This window comes from Anas acuta, chromosome 1 (assembly GCF_963932015.1).
Source record: "Anas acuta chromosome 1, bAnaAcu1.1, whole genome shotgun sequence".
In the NCBI taxonomy this organism is placed as follows: domain Eukaryota; kingdom Metazoa; phylum Chordata; class Aves; order Anseriformes; family Anatidae; genus Anas; species Anas acuta.
The window spans coordinates 42,724,952-42,748,486 of NC_088979.1; the positions used below are offsets into that span (position 1 = coordinate 42,724,952).

The following is a 23,535-nucleotide window of genomic DNA, read 5'->3' on the forward strand; positions in this document are numbered from 1 at the left end:
TTCTTGACTGAATTTCAATAGGTATTTTTGGACATCTTTGCAAATAAAAGAGATTTCTGTCACTACTACCCAGGCTGAGGTACAATACATTTCTGTATACAGCATAAGCATGCATGGCATTCTTCAGACATGAGATGACAAGATAATTTAGCTAGAGACAAAAGACATAGAACAATATTGGCTTGTTAAAGGTTTTTGTCATTTTAGTCATTCTTTTCATTATTCGGACATGATAAGGCACGGGAATGGAGACAGATCAAGCAGAATTAGGGGATGAATTCACAATGAGATATATAATCTTCAAACAGTGATCTGAGGGGAGAAAATGCAGTCACAGGAATGGATGAAATATAAGATCTGGAAACAAAAAGGCTCACGAAAATAAAAAGTGCATTATTATCTATATTTGAGGATTGATTGTGAGATTTATCTTACATACATATCTGCTTTTAACAAAGGCCTGATGTCTGACTCCACAAATACTTAAGAAAATGAAACTTCATGTTTGAGTAAGCCAGACACATTTACCAGTTAAAAAAAAAATAAAATAAAAAATAAGCCACAGAAGCAACAATGACCATCAAGACTTTCAGACTTCACACTGAAGCCAGCCAACAATATCCATCCCAACGTCTTGATAGTAGCCATCAGTTGATGAATTCACTGCCCAGTCTGTATTGTCATTTAAACTAATGTAGCCTCCATAAATTTTTGCAATGAGAAACATTACTTTCCAAAATAGTTTTTGGCACACCCAAAGAATGAGTATTTACTTCCTGCTGAAGTACCCCACCTTCACCTGTACAGGGAGGGACCACCTTCTTCATGCCTTTCTCTGAAGCCAGTTACTGACAAGCAAAAAATTTACTGCAAATAAGGAGATTTAAAGCTGTAGGTCATTGGAGTATATTAAATGATAAGCAAATTCACATTTCTAAAGTAATTCTACCAATATATTAGCAATGCCAGCTCCTGTTCCACAGTAGGGGAGGTAATAACGAAGCCTTGTTAAAGGGCAATGCGATATCTTTTATGTAATGTCTTTTTTTAATTTGTGATAAAGTCATTAAAGCAGCACTGTATCTTCTTGAAGCCTCAAACAATAGTCTACATTAAATCTCCTGTGCAAAATTAAGGACAGTAGTTCACTGGGAAAATAAGCATCTGTTCTTGCTAATGCTGATGGCCTTCTAAAGATCATTAAACTATTCTAAATTGGTGACAATAAAACAAAGCAGAAGTGTTTTAACTTTTTCCAAAGCAAAGAGAAAATTGATTTCCCTTGTAAATACTTCTTTGTTCCAAATTTGTCCAGTAACCTATACCTCATAAAACATGTCTTCCTTATGAAGTTGCCTAAATCTCATTCACCCACAATCACCTAGCTTGAATAAGTGTCTTTTAAAACTGGGTTAGTAAACATTCATCTTCACTGCATTTACACAGACTGTAGCTCCTGAGTCGTGCTCACCCTTCTCTAGCCACAGGCTCGAAGGAACTGGTTCTTCGGGCACAACTGAAATACAGGCATCAGCTCCCCATTTCCTTTTAGCCTCAACTAGAAACCTGCCTATTCTGCTGTGGAAGCTGCTCACAAAGCTTTGTTGTTCTTCAAAGAATACCCTGAAATTTCAACTGGACTACACTTTCTTCTCTAATTCTTTTTGCTGTATTGCATTTTAAATCCAAATTTGCTTGCTCTAGATATGTAACATTTCTGCAGTAAAAAGACAGATGCTATTTTAAAATACTTTAAAAAACACCTTTCAGAGCTGTCAGCCCCAGTTTGGTTTTGTCAGCCCAGGTTTGGTTTTGCACCCAAACACAATGCAAGAAATAGACCTATCATGAAACAAAGAAAAACAAAAAGTCTTGTAGCAAAATAGTCAAGAGATCTTGGAGTTCAGTGCACAGATGGTAGAGAAGAGCTATACAATTTGCTTAACCTAGCCTGGAGATAGACCAAGGACTCCAACACAAAAACGACTGATGGTCTGTCTTAGTATCCAAAAAAATTAAAAAATGTTTAATTCTCAACTCAGATTTGCTCTGTTCTGGTTCCCACCTGCATTGTGGGGGATCTCTACTACTACCACCACGTGTCCACCAACGGACAACACCAGGTGAAGACCAGGTTACCCAGAGCAGCACCTGAAGAAGAATTAATAATGCAAGTGCACATGGCCAGATGGTACCTATTCCACCACAGCCATATACCACAAATGGGAAGTTAAAAGCTGGTTCCATTTATGTAAGGAATCTTTTTTTTCCCCTCCTGTTGTGTTTCTGTGTTGGTGGAGTAGGGGTGAGGGGAAATTGAATGTTATTTCTTTTTCAGCTTTTTATTCCTACCTTGTCATGTTCCTGCAGCGAGCACTGTCCACTTTATCTAGGTTGCTACATAACAATATTTTTATTGCTCCAGTCAATAGGCTGGTAGGTTACTAGCTCACAAACAGTAAGGACATTGGATTTCAAAAAAAGCTTTTAATAAAGTCCCAGGGTAAGCACATACTGTTTAATCATTGCACTGATCAAATTACTAAATAAATTGAAACCTTGGAGTGCAGATTCAAATGCTACAGTCATGTCATCTGCTGAAGTAATCTGCCTAGCCAGCATTTTACAGTAACATCATTACAACAATTCCCACCCGGAGCAACGATGTAGGCATTTAGCTTACTCTCCTTGTGGTCTTGGAGACATACCCAGAATCATGGGGGTACCTTCTGGCTCCTGCTCTTTGCCAGTAATTCGTCACTGGCACCGAGTGACTCCTGAGATAATCTCTGTCCCTTCATTTCACCTGCGTCACGTACCTGATAGGACACCACAGGACCATGACGGCAACGAGGCAGGCTGGCACCCAAGCAGGACTTGAGGCAGTGCCAGCCTGCCGTCATACCCAATGCACACACTTGCCTCCGCACAACAACTGCCCAATATGCAATTAAACTCTCCTCTACCAGTTGCTCTCTCATCAGGCAAACATTTCAAGAGCCATGACAGCAGAGGACTGGCTGGGTGTCCCAAACAGCACTGCACGCATGGCCAAGCAACATCCACCTTCCTACAGCATGGCCCTTTCTCTGAATCCCACCTTGGAGGTCAAGAAGCAGAAGCGACAGCTAATCGGGGCACAACTAATTGGAAAACACCTTTTCTGGCTGACACATTCATATGCCCTGCAAGGAAATTTTCAGTATCCCTAACAAGAAGCAGGCACATGTTCTCGAAACCCACTATTAATTTTGATAAAGCTCTGCAGTAATTGCCTTGTAAGCACCCATCATGGAGGACCCACCAAGACAGGACTGCTAAGCCACCATGTGCAGCAGCAATGGAGGCAGCTCCCACACCACAACAGCAACTTTCTTCTGAAACCACCTCAATTCACTGCATCTCATACGGACCAGCCCCAAAAGGGCTAAGAGAGATCATCACATGGCACCACAAGGGAATTTCTCCCTTGGGCCTGCTGCTGTTGGAAAGGGCTGGGAACTGATACTAGATAAGCTCTAAATAAAAATTAGGTGCATGCTTTAACACCAGGAACAGGTAACAGATAGCACAGCGATAATGAGATTCTTCATCACTATCATTTTTAAAATCAAGAAGCTGTTTATTTGAAAGATGGGCTCAAATTTAAACAGAAGACAATTCCAATGGTGTAGTAGCTTATCAGCTAAAGGATCAGGTGATACCATTCCAGTTCCTCCAAAGCCCTGTTACAGAGGCAAATCGGCACAGTCTGGTCTGATGGCTCAGCACCCATCAGCCCTGATTGAGGGCCGGTGATCCTCCGGTGCGTTTTCTGCTTTTACTCATCCATGAGTAATGCAGCCTTTGGGATCCCCTAGCCACAAAGGCAACTTTCATTTCATAACTCCTAAACTATGTCTCACTTTTGCCCTCACCACAGACCTATAACCAATACCAGATACCAAGCAGGAACAGAAAAAATAATAATTAAAATAGATAGATAAAAAAATCTTCCTAGACAGGTTTAGAGAAGTTTGCCTAGTTTTGCCTAATGGACAGAGCATCCTAAATGAAGCAGCTCCAGCTCCTACCATTAAGACTCAAATATGCTGTCTTAGTTTGTGATGTTTTCGAAGTAGAAATCCCATCTCCCTGCATACCAATATAATACAATGGAGGTGCAAACATAGGGTCTTTGGGCACTGTAACAGCGTGAAGAAGAAGAGCTGTTTCGAATTCAGACTACTTGGATTACACTGTAGTTCCCACCCCGTTCTTCCCAGTTATGATATTCATCTTCTCAAATAGCTTCACGGAACGTCTTTGATAATCACCGCCTTCAAACACTTGTCCCTGTTATGTCTACCAACATCTACATATTCAAAACAGTCTCTGAAGCACATGCTAAACATCTGTTTCAACCACCTTTCTCTTTAGAGTTTAAGCTGTTTTCTGGAAAATTGCCATCCTAATGGCCAGCTCCTCTGTTAGCAAACCGGAGAATTCATTTTGTATTTATTGATTGTTCCCTAATGAAGAGCCATAAAGGTGCTGGAGACTCCTGACCAGACACTACTTAATTAGTACCAAAGCACATAAAATCCCAAATTAAACCGAGCTCTTTGTCCAAAGTCACAGTCATTGGAAAAGAAAGAGATGACATCATTTTCTGCTTACAAAGAAGTCTGTAAAATTTTATTAAAAAATAAAACCTAAGGAAATTAAAAAAAAAACAACTATATAAATTGTTCATTTCCTTACAGTTTCTAGGACACCAAATAGGTGTTCCAGAATCAAATCACACTTAGTACTCTTCCTGAAGGATCCAGCAATATGTTTCATGCATAGAACTTATTGTAAATTAAATAAAGGCAAAAACCAATATAGCATTTGCCTTCTGAACAATATAAATAAAGGTTTAGGTTACATACAAAGACACAATGCAAAGCATCCAGAAGGTATTAAAAATTATCTCTAATGGATCTGTCTTTTCATCACTGTGTCTCATACAATAATTGAATTTCAGTGTTCCCTCAAACTATGCTGGTACCGATATATTTTCTGATGGTACTGACTCTAAAGAAGGCTGAGAGATGAGCAAGAATACCATTAAATGTCAAGCTTTTTTTACTCAAAACAAGCCTCAAGAACATTCTGAATAACCAATCTCTCCTTGCAAATCTTTCAAATTAAGTCATCCTGAAAGTTAATTCCCTTTCTTCCATATCATTTAAATTCTCAAATATTTGAGAAAATGGCAGGAAGGTAAAAAGCTAACTAAAAGAAGGACAGAAAATCCCAACCTACATAGCAATAACGTTGCTTCTTCTGTTACGCTTTCTGCTTGTTGGAGGCATCTGTCTTCAGAGCAGTAAGGTGGCTTGAATTCTTCAGGATGGTGTAAGGTGCACACAAGCAAATAAGGAATCTATCCATGATAGCACAAAACCTCATCTTATTAGCCTCTATAAACATCTCTATTAAAAACAGATCCTGCCATAGTAAGCTGCAATCCCTGGTAAAGTTGCTACTGCATATGTAAGAAAATACCCCGAACAAGTCCAAAAACTTAGTCATCCATTTTCCTTAAATCTGCCACTAGAATTAACATCTAACACTGAATGGTTGCTCTGCAAAAATCCAAAATCATATTCATAATGTCTGTTTCGTATTCAGCAGACTCTGAGACACTAACTGTAACCATCTGAAGCTTCTAGCTTCTTATCACAACGATAAACAAGTACATTCCACCCAAAAGAGCAATTTTGCTCAAACAGAAAATGGAATAAGATAAGCATATAAAGGACAAAACAATCATGGTAAAGCAAATAGCCCAAGAAAGCAGAATAGCATAAATATGTGTGAGCCTTCTTGGACATATGAATTTGGCTTCTTTGCCATAAACCATTATTCTTCCCCATATTTTAAACTGCACCCTTTTTTGCAATCGTAAAATTACACCACAGAAAGCATCTCTAACCCAGACAATTTCAGTGTGTCTTCCACAGAGTTTTGTGTTCCCAGCTGCCTGAAAAATTTCCCAAGAAAATGAGCTCCAAAGTGGTAACAGAAAACAGCAATACAACAGGAGAGACAGCTAACCACAGAGTAGTTTGGCAAGGGTCACCAGTGTGCTGAAGAGTGAAGCCACACAGAAACCTCTGCTTACCCCTTGCTCAGATTCCAGCAGCTCTGTTTTAACTCTGACTGCCGGCATCCCATCAAGCATTAACATTCTGTTTTCAAAGGCGCTGATGTCCTAAGGCAAAAAAAGGACAAGGTTAATCAAAAAAAGATGAAAGACAGTCGATTAAATTCACTGTTTTAATTCTATAATACTGCAGAAGTAAAGTACGTTTTTCCTAGCTAAAGTTAACAAACATGAAATAATAATTTCAAAAAGTACCTATCAAGTTGCTATTTTTCAAAAAATAATAAATTAAATTTTCAGTTATCCTTAAAAGAGAACTAAATCTTTATAAACGAAAAAGGAAAATTACTGTTTTTTAATTTGCAATGAATCACACACATGCATATATATATATTTGTTGCTTTAGGATTGGAAAAGAGAGCAGTGATGCCAAACAGCTTCAGATTTTTGGCAGTATACTTAGGTGTATTTGATTTGAATCACACATTTGTACTTTATATCACCTACAGAAAGCATACACTTGAATTCAAATAAATTATATTGAAGAGCTGTACATGCACACAGTAAATTAACACACATCTTCAACACATTCTCCGATTTCATATCATTATCTTGTAAAGTGAACTGCATTTCTCAATGAGAATCTCCATGCGCTCACTCCTCATATAAAATAAATCAGAAAAAAAAGAGTGTAAAAACATCCTTTCAGTAATGGACAATACAGGCTGAGAGTTTCAGTTCGAAGTGGGATTTGCAAAACTGTACTTCTCTGAATCAACATCCTTATTACAAATGCCTCGTCCCACTGTTGCATGAGTGTTTTATGAAATATGCAAAACAATCTCTGGTGCTTTCAGTTCAAACACTACCTTAACCTGAGTTAATCTTCTAATGTAGTCAAGGCTCAAGGATGGTGTTTCAAAGCTAGCCCCTTCAGCTGCCATCTGGTTTGAACAACACGGTGAGAATAAAGACATTTTATCACTCTAGCGAGAATATGACCTTATGGATCAAAACAATTTGGTCAGTTGCACAGAAATGCGAAAACGTCAAAGACGTTTCTCAAATAGTGAAACTCTAGCACATATTGCTTATAAGTGACTCATTCGCAGCCACTTACTTATCTGTGACCCTGTCTGGAACACAGCACTTGATACTGGGAACTCACCGCCACGCTAACTGCTACCTCTTAGTCCTCAACAAATGCACTGTAATGGAAAAAACCCTCTCCGTGTGTTTCACTGGCAGCAGATCTGTTCAGTACTGTGTGGTGCCGTTATTCAGAAGGAATTCCTGTGTTCATTGCCCTGTTTATTATCACGGCTGCTTTGGGGGAATTTCAAGGAAAAATGGTATGCCCCAATGCTTCCTAAATACTCTTTTAAAACTTAAATTAATTTAAACATTTTTTTTCCAATTAAGGCACTGTATCCCAGGATCTTCCCAGGCTGTTTAGGGAGTTAAGTATTGCAGCAACCGTTTACTTCTTTATATTCCTTTACTTTGTTGTAATTTAAATAACTTACACTAAAGAGCAGGGAAGCCAATACACGCATGCTCCAACACAGTGCCAAAGGCAGAGCAAATGACCTGTTTAAAATTCCCATCACCCTCACTTTGAACCCATGTGTTACAGCACAGAGCTGTGGCTACGGTTTGGTAACACGGGGAGGACAGGAACTTGGTAGTAAAGCAGAGAGCAGTGCGACAGAAAGGAAAACAGCACTTTTTTTATCTCATATTTGTAAAATAACTAACTAAATAAATAAAATAATAAAGTTTATAGAAAAACTCAAAACATTTAAATTACAAAATTTCAGACCAAATGAGTAATTTTCTGCTTAGCATTTCGACGTCCAAACATATGGAGATGAAGACAAGTTGAGCAATTGTGATGTTCCAAGTTCATGCTATGCTTCCACTGCATATCTACTTTAAGCTTCACACAACAGGAAGAAAAAAATAATAATAACAATAAAAAACCTCTTCTTGCATCTTTGCAGCAACTCATTTTGTACACCTTGATCATTATTTGTTCTTTGAGGTGTGGGGTGGGGAGACAGGAGGAGGGAGCAGGATGCCACAAACAGCTCACTGAAATGGTTCCAGGCTTTACATCCCTCTTCCCAGCAAGGGCGGTGCATTGTTTACTTATCAGAAAGGGATCTCGTGTCCTAGGGCGTCACTGAGCTTCAGTGGTTTGGATGTGGTTTCGGGTGGAGCTACAGCAGGAGCCAGCCTGGCATTCCAGGCTCTCCCAGCGCCTGCTCTGCAAGCAGAGAAGTCTCCCTCCTTTCATGATTTATAAGCAGTACAGTTGAGTTTTACAGCAAGATCAGGAATATACCATAATAAAGCATCCCTTGGGCTGTTTAGCTTGTAGACAAAGAAGGATGAGCTGATATTGCTTCACGTCCCCGAGGAGGTCTTACCCGAATGAAAAAAGGGACGTGGCTGCCTTCCGCAGGAGGCACAAGCAGAAGGAGGGGGGCAGACAAAGCGCAATTGAGGAAAGGCAGGTTTAATGAACTGTTAGAATCTGATTAGAGGCTAATGTCCCTTTTAGTGCTTTGTACCAATTTACAGCTGATATACTTGAACCATTTTTCCCACTGGCTGTGATAAACTCATTAGTTTTAAAAATGCAAGCTAACCAGAGCCTTTGAAGTTTAAAACTGATAAATCATGAAAACCTGACTAGTTCATGTACCATTTAACACATTTACATTTAACTAAATTTTCAGAGCACTTGCTTCCCCTTTTGTTGTCTAAAATCATATTTCTTAAGATCAACACTCTGCCTTTTGAGCACTGGTCTGAAGGATGAATTCAGTGAATATTTCTGGCTTTTGGGCCGTTTATAATTCTGAGCAGCAATAATCGCCGGAGTAGATTCTTTCCAAATTATTTGATCCTTCTGCGTTTATAGCTGAAAGGGCATCGTGTGACACATCCTGGGGGGGTCCACTGCCTGGTAACTGCCGAGTGGATCTAATCTGTGTGTCGCACATACAGATGAAGCGTTTAGCCCAATATTCGCTCAGAGAGCTGATCTCTCAGAACTACGCTCTCCTGCTGTAACCAGCGTTTGCCCTACAGTATGTTCAAAGCCATTCAGCAAATAGAACGTAATTGCCGAGGTTTGCATACGGTGGGCAATCAGCTAAGGAAAACGGGCTTGCCTCATCCCCACAGGGGTGGGGGAGTGCATGGAGCTCCCTCTGGAGCCTCTCCGGTCAGCTGGGCCAGATGGAGCATTCACACCTGAGTGAGGCCAGGCTGCTCTAGTGCCCCATGCTAATTTATTACACTCAGGAGACCCACCAGCCGAGATTGCTGCTATGATGTACTAAACCAATACATTTTTCAGGCCAGAGTCCCCTCCCGGCTCACTAAACCCCCTTTACCCACTGTGGCAGCTGAATTGCAGCCCCCCAGCACCCCACAGGTGAGGGTGATGTGAATTTGTATGACAGCCCTTGGATGTCCAGCCTCCCTCCTCCCAACCCAGTCCACCCGGTGGACTCTGGTCACACACTTAGGCAAAACACACAGCAGATGTCCTAAACCAGGCCCTTATCAAGCCAAGCTCGGCATGACCTTATGAAAACATCTGTTCTCTTGGATCAATAAACCAACTGATCCTAAAAGAGAGAAACCTCTGTTTCTCGCTGCTATCCATTTCAGTCTTTCACTGATCATGTTTGGGCATTCATTGCCTCGAAAGATTAACACGAAACACTAATCATGCCCAGGTCCATATGCGCAACTGCTACTGCAGTAGTTGTCACACAAAACAAATAAGCTTTGAGGTTTACAGGCTTTTCTTCTGAGAAGCTGTTGCAATCAGTCTAATAACAAGACTCTCCCCCCTTCCAAAAGACCTACATTTTTAGTACAGCTTCACTCCAACTATAAATTGACATTTTCTTTACAAGGACAACTGTCTGTTGCAAGTTTTAATCAAATTATCATCAGCTACTTAAGGGGAAGACAAAACAAAACAAAAACTCTTATTTCATCCTGGTTCAACCTCTCTCCCCCTCCCCCCAGCATCCTGTAGTGTTTATTCATTTAATTATGAATGACACCATTATGAAATTTGGATCCATTTGGGAGAAGGCCCGTAGTTTTGAAGCCAGGTTTTTTATTTGGTCAAGCCATACCTTCAAAAATCATGATGCAAGCTTTTAACAGCAACAGGGGGAGCTGGTGTCAGAACCAAGCTCCTGCCCTGAGAGGCAACAAAAGATGCCTCTAAATTCACTCTGTAATATCTTCTAAGCGCAAGATGACAAAATCTGATCCCGCCCACACACCCTAGTCTCTACTATTTTGAAATCCAGCTGCTCAGTACTGATGCATGAGAAATGAAATGATGCTCTCCCAGAGCATGCTTGGCCAGACTGACAACCCCATGCTACTGCAGGAAGACAGCAGCGAGCTCAGAACCCAGACTCTACATCATCTGCATGCATTGACAGTCATTTATTTATGTTCCTGTGCAAGACTGGCTCATTCTCGTTTCATCTCATGAATGCAAGGGATATATGCAAGGGTGCATAATGCTAGTTACTGCTGTCATTAATGAAGATAATGGACTGAGTTATGCTGAAATGCTGCACACACACACAAGACAAAGCCCTCAATGACTGTAAACTTTTCTATGAAACACCAAAATGTTCAGCTGATAAGTCAACATTTTGTGAGGGGTGGGTTGACCCTGGCTGGCTGTCAGACACCCACCCAGCCACTCTCTCACTCCTCCTCCTCAAAAGGGCAGAGGGAGAAAATAAAATGAAAACACTTGCGGGTCAAGATAAAGACAAAAAGATCCCTTACCAATCACTGTCACAATACAGATTTGGCTTGGGGAAAATTAATTTAATTTGTCACTGATTAAAATAGGGTTGGATGGTGAGAAACAAAAAGTAAAACACCTTCCCCCCACCCCTCCTTTCTTCCTAGGCTCAGCTTCAGTCCTTCCCTTCAGACTCCTCTGTGCACTGTCCCCAGGTGACGCAAGGGGACAGGGAACGTGGAGGCTTCGGTCAGCCCACAGCAGTTCCTCCTGGCCACTCCTTCCTCCTCATGCTTTTCCCTGCTCTTTAGGGGTCGTTCCCCACAGGATGTGTTCCTGAACGAAAATCTGCTCCTGTGTGGGCTCTCCACAGCCTACAATTCCTTCATGTCCTCCATGGACACCGCTGTGGACATCTCTTCCACAGGCAGCAGTACCTGCTCCACCAAGGTCTCCTCGGTGGGCTGCAGGGGAGTCTTTACTCCAGCACCTTGCACATCTCCTCTCTAACCATGGTGTTCTGCCTGTGCAGTGTTTTGCCCTTTCTTATATACATTTTCCCCAAGGTGCCGCTATTTTGGCTGCTGGGCCCAGCCATGCCCTGTGGTGGGGTCACTGGAGCTGGCTGGAGCTGGCTGTGTCTGGCACGGGGCAGCCCCGGCCTCTCCTCACAGAGGAGCCCCTGCTACCAGCACCTTGCCACATGCAGACACTGCAGCAATACGCACTAACAGCACCGCTTTGCAAGTTTATGTACCTTTAGATTACTTGGCACTGACCAGTGGCTCATACTGGCTTCTCACAGCCCCCCCCTTTCCTCTCTTGCAGGACCCCACAATTTGTGAACCACTGAACATACCATTATTTGGACAGATTTTTCTATGGAGCATCACACCTTTAGAAATCTCTGCATCCTCCTGAATTTTACTCCTTGTCTTGACCCCAGCACCACTTCCATAGTTATGCAATATGACTAATAAAACAGATTCCTTTGCACTTCTGTATGAACTTAACATCTAACATGAGACAATCTCTATCACTTTCATTTTTGAGAAATGCAGCATCAGTTGCGGGAAGAACAGAGTCAAATTAAATGTACAATATAAAAGTTTCAGGTTTAAGGAGAATACTTCTGAAAAGCTAAGAGCTGAGGACAGCCCCTAAGCATCTTTCCTGTCTCAAAGCTGACTTACAATATGCCTTGCCTCATCTTCCAGTCATTTTTACACAAGTTTTCTGCACATGCAGTAATTTCCGAATTCATCATTATATTCTCATTTATGCTTTCAAAACTTTTGGTCATTTTTGCAGGACCTCTAAAATTAATTAATTAATTAATTAATTAATTTTTTTTATATGCAACTAACTTAAATACATCTGACCTAATAACTAATACTGAACTAACCACAAAGTAGCACGTTACTTATTTGCACTGGCAATAAGATTACTCTGTTGATTCTTCTGAAGATGAATACCTAAATTCATGCTATTCCCATTACTTACATTACTACACTGAAGTTATCCATTAACAAAGCAACAGACAGCATAACACCTCAGGGCAAAATATCTGAAGTGATTCATTTAAGGCAAACCTTTTGATGATATGTTGCATCCCTTTAAGGGTATAACCAGATACGGTTTTAAAAGTTTGAAATGCCTTTTCTCATTGATTCAAGGGAGACTAGAAGAAAAGATTGCCATCTCTTCTCAAATATCACTACCGTCTCCACAGGGAAAGGAAGCCAAGGAGAATGTGTTCTCAAATTTTCACAGGAAAGAACCATGAAACTGCCTTCTACCTCAATCTCCTGCACTTGCTGAAGACCTTCATTTCCAAAGAAGTCCTTTATACACCATACAATGAGATTTGTTAGTCACTGAACTGAAGTTATCTCTAGAGTAAAGTATACCAGTTAACATCGCCACAGTGTGTATAACAGCAGTTCATTCCAATAAGTGAAGGAAACAACTATCCAATAGAAAATAAAAGTAAATTTATGTAGCTAGAAGGTAATCACTCAACTGGGAATTCTGCCAGGGAATCGGGGTTAACAGCCCATGTCTTGCCATAGGATCTTCATCATATGTAATTATGTCTATAGCTCTGTGAAATGTTCATAATGAAAGCAGAGACTCTGGTAGTTCTGCATTTTACTCTGAACTTGAATTTCAAGTCAAATTACCAGAAAAGAAAAGGATCACTTTCATTTATTGACACTTCAAGAAAAAGTGAAACAATTTCTTAAGGAATAAGTAGACCAAAGCCTTAAACTTTACACTGTTTTCAAGTGAAACGGGTGTGTTTGATCCGACATCACTCCAATTCAAAATGAAATTCCTTTAGTGAGGACAGAACAGAGTTTGCAGAAGCCAGTCTGAACAATAAAGACATACATAAATACTTCGTTTTATGTCTTATCTGAAACACAATCTTCAATGGACTTCTGGAAATATGCTAGGACATCAGATCAGCATGTGACTGTAAAGAAAAATTAACTACAGCTAACAGGAAGGCTATTTTTCACTAGTCCACACGTCTCTTTCTGCTCTGCCTGTTAGCCCTAAAAAGAGTTCATGGTGGACCCAAATGCAGTGCATGACATTCTCTACATGCAGTCTACATATATCTATGTGTGTATATATATCACAGACATACATCATCTACATGGCGTCCAGTGATCATGGAGACACTATAGATCTACGTCTAGTAAATATATCTTCCATGATGGCCTCTGAGTATGGTATCGTATTAGAACCAGGCATGCCTGGTACAGCCCACAACTGAACAGCAGTTTTGACTTAGTGCTGTCAGCACCTGAGAAGCACGCGCAGTGGCTGGCCTTTAGCTCAGGGTGTCCTGCTGAGATCCTCATCTGATGTACCAGATCGTGTCCGGCTGCAGCCTGCTGTTATCAGCACAAAGACATAAACATGCAACACAAGCTTCTTTAATTCCTACTCTGGTTCCTAGAGCCTTCATAAAAATAAAATTTAAAAATATATATATCAATTTTGCAGACAGAAGGATTCCAAATGTAGTTAAGTAGCCAAGTCCCTAAGGATGTCGCTGTGTTTTCATTCACTATATATTTTTACAAATCTGTCTCCAGGGGAAAAGTTCAAGTCCAGACAAGATTCAGTCATAGAACCAGAAAGACAACCAAGTTCTCACGTTTCGCTTTTGAAACCTTTTTGGTTTGTTTGGGTTTAAATTAGTTTTAGCAAATATAAATAGAACCAAAGAAATGTGGTCAGCTTCCAGGTGACAGAGGAGCATCAAGTGCATTGGAAACTAGAAGCCAATCTGCTATTTCTCAGACTCCGCAAGCAACTCTGTCAGCTTAAACTGCTCAAAATCCTTTTACATCAGCTCCACTTTCCTGCCACTTTCATCCGACTCTACAAACAATTATTGATCATTCCTGTATGTATCATTCAGACGCTGTTACAGGTAACATTAATTGTATCAGAACCATACATTTAACTTCTTACCAACTATAATGACTTAATTGTTCTCCTTCTAGTACAATATTCACAGAATAATTGGTAAGATTTTTAAAACACCAAATGATTTCCTTAATATTTCTGGATCTTTTTTTAGTCTTGCACTTAAAAGCCTTGCTCAAAAACATGTCCCCTGCGCAAGCACATGCACGCACACACACACACACAAAAACACTAAAAACCACATAGAGAAAGCTGAAAAAGAGACTTCTATTCAGTAGAGAGAGATATATTGAAAAAATGGTATGTTTCAGAGAAACATGCACTGCATTTATCTTTCCACAGGAATTAATAGAAACTAAAAAAATATTTTCATAACACTTCATGATGCGTAACAGTAAAATAAACTTTTCATACCTTCCTGTTTTTTTTTTTTTTATTTTATTATTTTGTTTTTGTTTAAAGCACTGACAAGTAGTGAAGGTTACTATCAAGCGGAAATGTATGACTTTTCACCAAAAAAATAGTAATTGACCTATATTGCCACTTGTCCTTGACCACAGTTACAAGTCAAGTGGTTTTAAAAAACTACTTCTCAATTTCCAAAGTAGCTTTCCGCTCTTATGTCAATTGCCCTTGAGTTTGGAGAATAGTTTGAAGAATGTGAGGCTTAAAATTAAAAACAAACAAATAGGAAAAAAAAAGATTGGTCAGGAGAGTGTAGATTTCTTATAGTCCTGTAAATGTTATATTGATGCAAATTGTAAAACACATGCTCCTTAAAGGTTACCTTTACAATTAGGGGGGCTGTTGCCTCAGTTATTAATCTTGAGAAAAATAATTGCATAAGACATAAACAGCTGGTAAAAGCAGTTTCTATTACATCAGTTTTCATTTAAGACGTCCCCATGTCTTTTGTATTTACTGAAGACTAAAATCAAAGTTTGTATAATCAAAAATAAGTCTCAGGTCACAACATGCTTTTAATTAACTTCTCCTGGTGCTAGAAGGAGTATGTGACATCAACATAGTGTCAAGGGAATAGTTCTGCCATCTGACAAAATTTTCCTGTATCTGCTAATTGCATAAATTGTGGCTTTTTTGTAACTGGTGAGCAAATGAGCATTGAATGGAACTGCCCAGGAGCTTACCAGGAAATACACAGTGACCAGAATTCTAGTCCAAATTCTGCCCTTACCTGCTCTGGTGGGAAAAGGAGCTGCTTGAACTGTGGGGAACGTGTTGGCATGCTATTCTACCCACCTGCCAATATGCAAAAGTCTGCTTCCATGGAGACAGTTACAATATGAACCTCACACACTGGAGAATTAAAGGAACATTTAGCAGGTAGCAGTAGCCATGGTTTTGTCCAAGATTTTTGTACAAGTTCCAGTGTGACAGGCCATATGACCAAACATCATTCTTCTTTGCCAAGAAGACAAGATGCAGTCTAAGGGGCCTGCTTGGCTCTGTCACTCCCTGCAGCCCAAAGGGACCGTCACCTCAACGGGACTGCACCTTCAGCTCTGCCACCACAAAGCCCCAGAGGGGATGCTGAAACAACTGCAGAAAAGGTTTCAGGGGCCTGGACATCAGTGCTTCCTCCTTACATTACACTGCCCTTTTCATTCTGGTTTTAAAGGGAAGCAAACAAGCTACAGCTAATACCGTATGTCTTGCTCGAGCATAACCAGCTGGTGGGTCATGCCAAACCCTTCGGCATGGGAAGAAAACCGTTGCTCCTCCACATCCCATATTACCTCCCCTAGGATAAAATGTAGTTATAAATTGATTGTCAACGCCAAAAGCTGACTTCTTGTAAATCACCTTTACAAACTATAGCCTCTTAACAAGAGCAATGTAAGATAATGTAGTCATTAACTATGCCTAGTTCCCTTCTAGCAGCTGGGACACAGAAATTTTAAGAAGCTGTTATTGCTCATAGCCAACAAAAGTGTTTCTAATCTATCTGAGAGCTCCAATATATAAGCAGAACCAAAAATGTACCAGGAGAAGTCAGCTTTCCCCCTTTGGGTTAAAAATGTAACCACTAAACTGTAGAAAATTCAGTTATGCAGGCCGCATTTTCAGTTCAGATTTTACTTCTTCACAGGCAATTTTAAAAAACATTTTTTACTCTTAAAGAAAGACCAGTACATGACAGATATAAGAGAACCCCTTCTTCCCAGAAGTCAGGTGCTGGTTTCCAGCTCAGCTTGTTGAATTGCCAAGTAGAGGGACAGAAGAAAATTTACTGCAGGCTTACGAAGAGGAGAAGACACTTGCATGCAGCTGCACCCTCCAACGCCAGATACTGTTGGGCACACCTGCAAGCAGCAGGGCTGATTCTCACAGGACCTCAGAAACCGTCTGACGTGGTTCGAGTTCAAAGTCATAGAGATGATAGGCAGCAAGTGATGAAACCAAAAATATTCTTTCAGTGGCCCCATCCCATCTGTTAGGAAGAGCTGTAACCACAGCCTTTGCCCCAGCAACTCTGCAGGAGCAAAAGCACTGAGAAAGTGTCGACTGGTTCTGCTGCTCGTATTTGCAAAACTGTGTATAAATACCATTTGAATCATGCATATGCTGAAATAGCAAAGTATTAATTAAATTAAGCTGAATGATTGCATGTTCAGGAGAAGAAGTCAGACTATTTGCCAGAAGTTAAACATCAGTTTATCAACCTTCCCTTTTGCACAGTACTTTCCATGGGTATGGAAGTACAGCAATTGCTTTAGATGCTTCTTGCTCTGGAGCAAACAAACTGCTTATTCCAATGTTTCAAAAGAAAGGGTGTATGCTCTGATGAAACTCCCAAACTGCAAATGTTTAACATCCTGTCGCAACCTGATCTTTGCCCTATTTAACATCAGTTTGAGGTCTTCCCATTCCCCACGGGCTTCAGTGCAAATTTCTGGGAAAATATTAATATCAAAGCTGGCAAATAGCACTCATTAGTGTACTTCCAAAAAAAAAAAAAGAGGGCAAACTCTGACTTTTGTTCAGTTAGTGAATGAATTATAAAGGACCTCAATTTGTGAATGAGAATTTTTAAGTATCTACCAAATATGTGAAAAAAGAGTCTGCAGTAACGTAGACTGCTCACATCAATTTCTAGATAGTCACAATCGGATACCCGATTCTTACCCAAGGCAGGATGACCAAAATGTTTGTATAGAATAGGAAACAGTCACATTGAACTCCACAAGCAATAAATGATGGGGGAATTAGGGTCCACTTTAAAGGCAATTCTAATTAAGTATTAAGACTTTCTAATTAACAGGTTTCAAATGTCAACAGCATGCATTTCCCACAGCTTCTAAGTGAAGCTGCAATTCCTCAAACGCATTTGATAAAAAGTGTACTGCACGTGAACATTTCTGCCAATAATCAAAATAACTGCTTTCAGATTAAAGAACATTTTAAGTAACTATGGGTATAGCCATGAAAATGACAGAAAACAAACAAACAAACAAACAAAAAAAACAAACAGAAAAAGAGATATAAGAGTAGCAAATATATAGCTCTACAATGACAGATCCTTTGAACTTAGATTACAGCACCCTTAAAATTTACTATATACAGCCAATCATACAAAGTATATAAAATAAATTTAAGATTATAAAAAGAAAGTAACACATATGTGTCAAGAGGAAAGATAAGCGTGGAATGTATAACACATCAGTTAGCATGAAACATTGTGAAACCCTGGAACAATTCAGGGAACAATGAATCACAGAATCATTCAGGTTGGAAAAGGCCTGGAAGATCATCTAGTCCAACCTTTAACCTAGCATTGCCAAGTCCACCATTAAACCACGTCACTAATTTTTACATCTACATGTTTCTTGAAGATCTCCAGGGATGGTGACTGAACTGCTTCCCTGGGCAGCCCGTTCCAATACTTCACCCTATCAGTGAAGAATGCTACAGCCCATTTTTATTTTTTTTTTCATTTTTATTTTGGTCAAGATTCCAAGATGTCAGCTGGGAAGGGGCCTCAGGAGGTCTCCTCATGCTAAAAGCTGGGGCAGCCTGAAGTTCTGACCAAGTTGCTTGGGGTTATGCCCAATAAGGTCTTTAAAAAGTTCGAAGGATGGAGATGGTACAACCTCTCTAGACAAGCTACTCCACTGAATAACAGCCCCTGGTGGGGAAAAAAAAAATGCTTAAAAGCTTTTCCTCACAGTGTCTGAATCTTTCTTATTCCAACAAGGGCAATTGCAGGGTCCTGCACCTAGGGAGGAATAACCCCAAGCACCAGTACAGACTAGGGGTGACCTGCTGGAGTGCAGCTCTGCAGAAAGGGACCTGGAAGTGTTGGTGGACAGCAGGCTGACCATAAGCCAGCAGTGTGCCCTTGTGGCCAAGAAGGCCAATGGTATCCTGGGGTGCATTCACAAGAGTGTTGCCGGCAGGCCAAGGGAGGTGATCCTCCCCCTCTACTCAGGCCTGGTGGGACCACACCTGGAGTATTACATCCAGTTCTGGACTCCAGTACAAGAGGGAGATGGAGCTACTGGAGTGAGTCCAGAGGAGGGCTGTGAAGATGATAAGAGGACCGGAGCACCTATCATACGAGGACAGGCTGAGAGAGCTGGGCCTGCTTAGCCTTGAAAAGAGGAGACTGAGGGGAGACCTCTAATGTGTATAAATATCTGAAGGGAGGATGTCGAGAGAATGGAGCTGGTCTCATTTCAGTTCTGCCCAGCAGCAAGACAAGAGGCAATAGGCACAAACTGAAGCACCAGAGGTTCTGGCTGAACATGAGAGGACACTTCTTTACTGAAGGTGACAGAGCACTGGAACAGGCTGCCCAGAGAGGTTGTGGAGTCTCCTTCTTGAGATATTCAAAACCCACCTGGATGCCATCCTGAGCAATGTGCTCTAGGTGATCCTGCTTGGTAGTGGGGTTGGATTAAATGATCTTCAGAGGTCCCTTCCAATCTCATCTATTCTGTGATTCTGTGTGATTTCAAAGCACACCCATTGGATCTCATTCTCCCACCACACTTTTCTTCCATCACTACCCTCCAGGTCCCTCCAGGTGAGGTGCAACCAACTGACTACGACACTCTGAGCCCAGGCATTCAACTCATCTTCGCCCATTTTATGGTACCCCCATTCATGCTGTACTAACCCACAGTTTGGATACCAGACTACTGGTTAAAACCACTGTTAAAAGCCTTCCAGAAGTTGAGATGAATGGTTTATGTTTCTCTCCTCTCACCCGTTTCCCCAGTCACTCTGTGTCACAGATAGCAAGCATTTGGGTCATGCATTACTGTGGGTGAATCCATGCTATTTCCAGTTACCACCTTTCTTCACCATGCCCTGGCTCCATGATTTTTCTGTGGACCAAAGGGAGGCTGACTGCCCCATGTCCTTGGTTCACCCTTTTGGACTTCTCTGCAGAGGACAGCACTGCTTGGCTTTTTCTCCTCATCAGGGATCTCCCTCTGTCTCCCTAACCTTTCAAACACGGTAGACAAGGGTGCTGCAACATTGACCAGCTGCCTCAGCACCCATGGGCTTGTTTGGGTTCAGTCCTCTCAGGAAATCTCCAGCTTGGCCCTCATCACAATGGGTGCTTCTGCTCCTTGAACCCTGCCTCTGAGCACAGAGGCCTATGAGAAGGCCATGATGGCAATGGCCGAGGCAGAAAAGGCAACGGAGTACCTCAGCATTATGGTGCTTGCTTTCAGCCTCCCCAGTCTGTCACAGACCCATGGTTTCCTTGTCCAGCGTTTGTTCCACTGATGTTGTGGTAGAAGTTCTTGTTGCCTTTGATATCCCCTACAAGGCAGAACTCCATCTGAGCTTTGGCTTTCCTGATGCTGTCGCCACATGCTTGCGTGGTATTTCTGTGCTCATCCTTTGTAGCCTGTCCCTGCTTCCACCTCCTGCAATACTGCTCTTTTTGCACTGGAATTCAGTCATGAGTTTCCCCCTTAAGAGAAGCCAGTCTCCTGGCAGGTCCACTTGCCTTATGAGCTGCCAGTGGATTAGAAAACAATTGGACTTTTCTTCTACAAATGTGTTTTTCAGGAGGTATTAGGAACAAAAACACAGATAAAACCTCTAGCTACACGTGTATTTGTGCCCCAGATTTTTTGCAGCTCTATACAATGGGATTCCAGTCCTCAGAAGAGTGAGTTTACATTCTTCTGGTAGCACCTGGTACAGGTCACTATCAAGAAGAGACTTTAAAAACCAGGTGGGCCACTGACTGAAACACATCAATGATATTCTTCTGCAGCATTTCACTGCCCGTGATTCATTGCAGAGGCAAAAGAGACTGTCAACACAGCTTAGCATGGACTTCAAATGATACCTTCAGAGCCCACTTCCCTTGTTTTCCTCAACCATTACTTTGAAGATTACATTGAAGATGATGCAGTACAGTTCATGAATGCCACCATCCCTGGCTGATTTCATATATTGTAAGTATCACAGCCAAATAATCATGTCTGGCAAAGCACCAGAATGTTGCTAGTTACTGTCATTTCCACTGAAACATACAGTACACCAAGCTATACAATAAAAAATACATCTCTACTGGCTGTTCAACTCTAGCTTGCTTCAGAAGCGCTCTATGTAAATGCATTTGACAGAATTGTGTGTGACTGTTAAATGTGCCCCTGCTGTGTCTTTAAATCCTCATTAGTGTTCTTTAAGTCAGTGCACCTGATTATACATTGCACAGCGGGAAGATCTAACAAAGTATTGTTATTTGTATTATCTTTTTATAACCTAGCATCACATTCCCATTAAAAATGTATAGTGACCTTACCCATGTCAAGGCTTTCAAGAAATAAATAATGCACTGAGATAATTGGTTGTTTGCCATCATACATAGTCTTTATTGCATGTGTCAAGCCCTGAGTCATACTAATATATTTAACGTTTCTCATTAGGACATAATAGGAAATTGTGTCTGTATAAATCACATATTTATTCCCAACACGTGGCTTAGTTACACTGTGTAAAATGATGAAAACGATTTCCTGTCCACACTAGCTATGTCTCACATAGAATAAAATGTTTTTATTAGATTTACTTTGCACCACAAGAACTGGATGGGTTAAGCTGCTCGTATTTTTAAGGAATGATTTCTGCACAGGCATAGAGAGTTGCATGCACTGAAACGTGTACCGCATCTTTCTGAAGAGATCTGGACCACTAACATTCATATTGTGACAAGCTGCCTACATTATCATTCTGCATGCTGATATTCAATAAATATTATTAGAATATTCCAACCACTGAAATCACAGCTGCCGTGGTTTCAACAGCAATGTTATCGGACAGTGAATGATGCTGGACACAAATCTGAACAGTAATTCCCTCAATCAATATAGATGATTCTCAACAATGCAGTTCACGTTGGAAAGCTCATGCCAACTCAGTAGTCCACATATAAACAATTTTATTTTTTATCTTTTCTACAGAAAAAATCTTTTCTCGCTCGTCATATGAGTTAAAGAATTAAAAAAATAAATAAATGAATTAAAGGCAGCTTAGAGAAGGTATGTCAAGTACCCAAATCATGTTTTATGATGAAAAACACCAAGTCTCTGTCACTGCTGGAGACACTCTAGCTTAGAGCAGTCATGGAGCCTACCTCACACTTTTGACATTTTTGTCTGCACATGTATGCAGACACATGTATGTGGAGGCATAATTTATATTATCTGGAAACACTGATAAATTCTGAATTTCAAGAATTATACAAAAAGGCACAGTAATTTTATCTCCTGTTTGGTGCCAGGAACAACAACAAATTATTCAGTATGAAGAGCAAATTGTGAAAGTCTATCACCATTTCTCCTTGAGTTTAAAAGAGTCTCTGAAGTATAAATTCAGACCTTCCCCCCTCCCTTTTTTTTTTTTTTTAAATTACTATATTCTGTGAGTGGTCATTTGTCTGAGAAAAAGCAGAGATGTAAATTTATTTTCAACCTGAAAGAACACATGCTGGTTCAATGGATTATATTTATTATTCTAAAAGAGTAAATTAAGTATTAATAGACATACACCAAAACGAAAAGCAAAACTTTGTATTGCTGACCAACTCTGAGGAACTACCAGATTAATTCAAGAGATCGTTATTAATACTGCTGTGAATATATGTAATTATCAAGCCTCGTAAAATCCTATTCAGGCAAAGCAAACCTTTTAAAGCAGGTTAGCAAATAATCTTTTACATTTTTGGCATCATCAGCTGCCATACAACAGCTCTAGAGTCAGACAAAGGTTTATTACTGGAGTGGAGAATTTTTACTGCAGTTTTGCAGTGCAGATACTAGTTAGGTGCTTTACATGCCAATCATCTTGAAGGGCCTACAAAGAGGTCAGTCAGTAGCATCCACTCAGGACTAAATCTTGGCTGGCTACTTGGATCGTCCCTCAGTGTTGAAAGCAGTCCAAGCTGATTCAGACAGAGAATGCCCAGCTTCACACCTCAGTGGCGAAAAATACGGATTCATAATTCTCAGTATAACCAGTGTTCCTGAGCTGCGACCTCAGGAAGAAGTAGGGGACACAGACTTGTCCATGCCACAACAACATAATGAGATGTGGATGTTTACTCCTTTAGACCTTTAAATTTTTTAAACTTGTGAAATTTTTGAAATGAAAGCCTTGGATATTTTACTTAAATGAACACCAGTTGTAATAGCAACCATACCCATGCTAGTCAGCACTTAGGTTCCTTAGAAAATGCAACATTATCTCAACCACACATGAAAAACACCTTTTTTTTCTTTTTTTTTCTCTATCTTACTAGATAAAATGTAGACAAATGCTTTTACGCTACCTGTATTTGGAATAGAAAAAAGAGACTTCTCTCTGAGACTAACATATTATTTTGCACACCAGTACTTCATACAACTGCTCTATCAGGAACTGGAAAAAGGAAAGACACGTCTTGCAATACACACTTATGCCAAAGAAAGGTAAAGCACCAAGAACCAGGGCCTGTGGAAGCTCTCATAATTACAGGGTTCCTTCAGCCACCAAGACTCTTCAGGAGCCTCTCCTGTGTCTTCCAATGCACTGCACTGTCACATAGCACTGAAGGTCTGGAAGAGGAAGTGAACCTTGCTGGCCTTGCTCTTATCTTATTTAAGATTTGAGCATAATTTTGAGAACA

The 23,535-nt window shown here is 40.5% G+C and overlaps 1 protein-coding gene across 7 annotated transcripts in view; it reads right to left on the reverse strand.

Moving 5' to 3' along the window:
* The window catches only part of KLF12 (KLF transcription factor 12), a 250,481-nt gene that overhangs the window by 145,107 nt on the left and 81,839 nt on the right, over nt 1-23,535 (reverse strand). For all 7 annotated transcript variants that reach the window (XM_068676129.1, XM_068676166.1, XM_068676122.1 and 4 more), the window contains one exon: nt 6,152-6,241. In XM_068676129.1, coding sequence (XP_068532230.1) covers nt 6,152-6,241 — 90 coding nt within the window. The remainder of the gene's footprint in view (nt 1-6,151; nt 6,242-23,535) is intronic.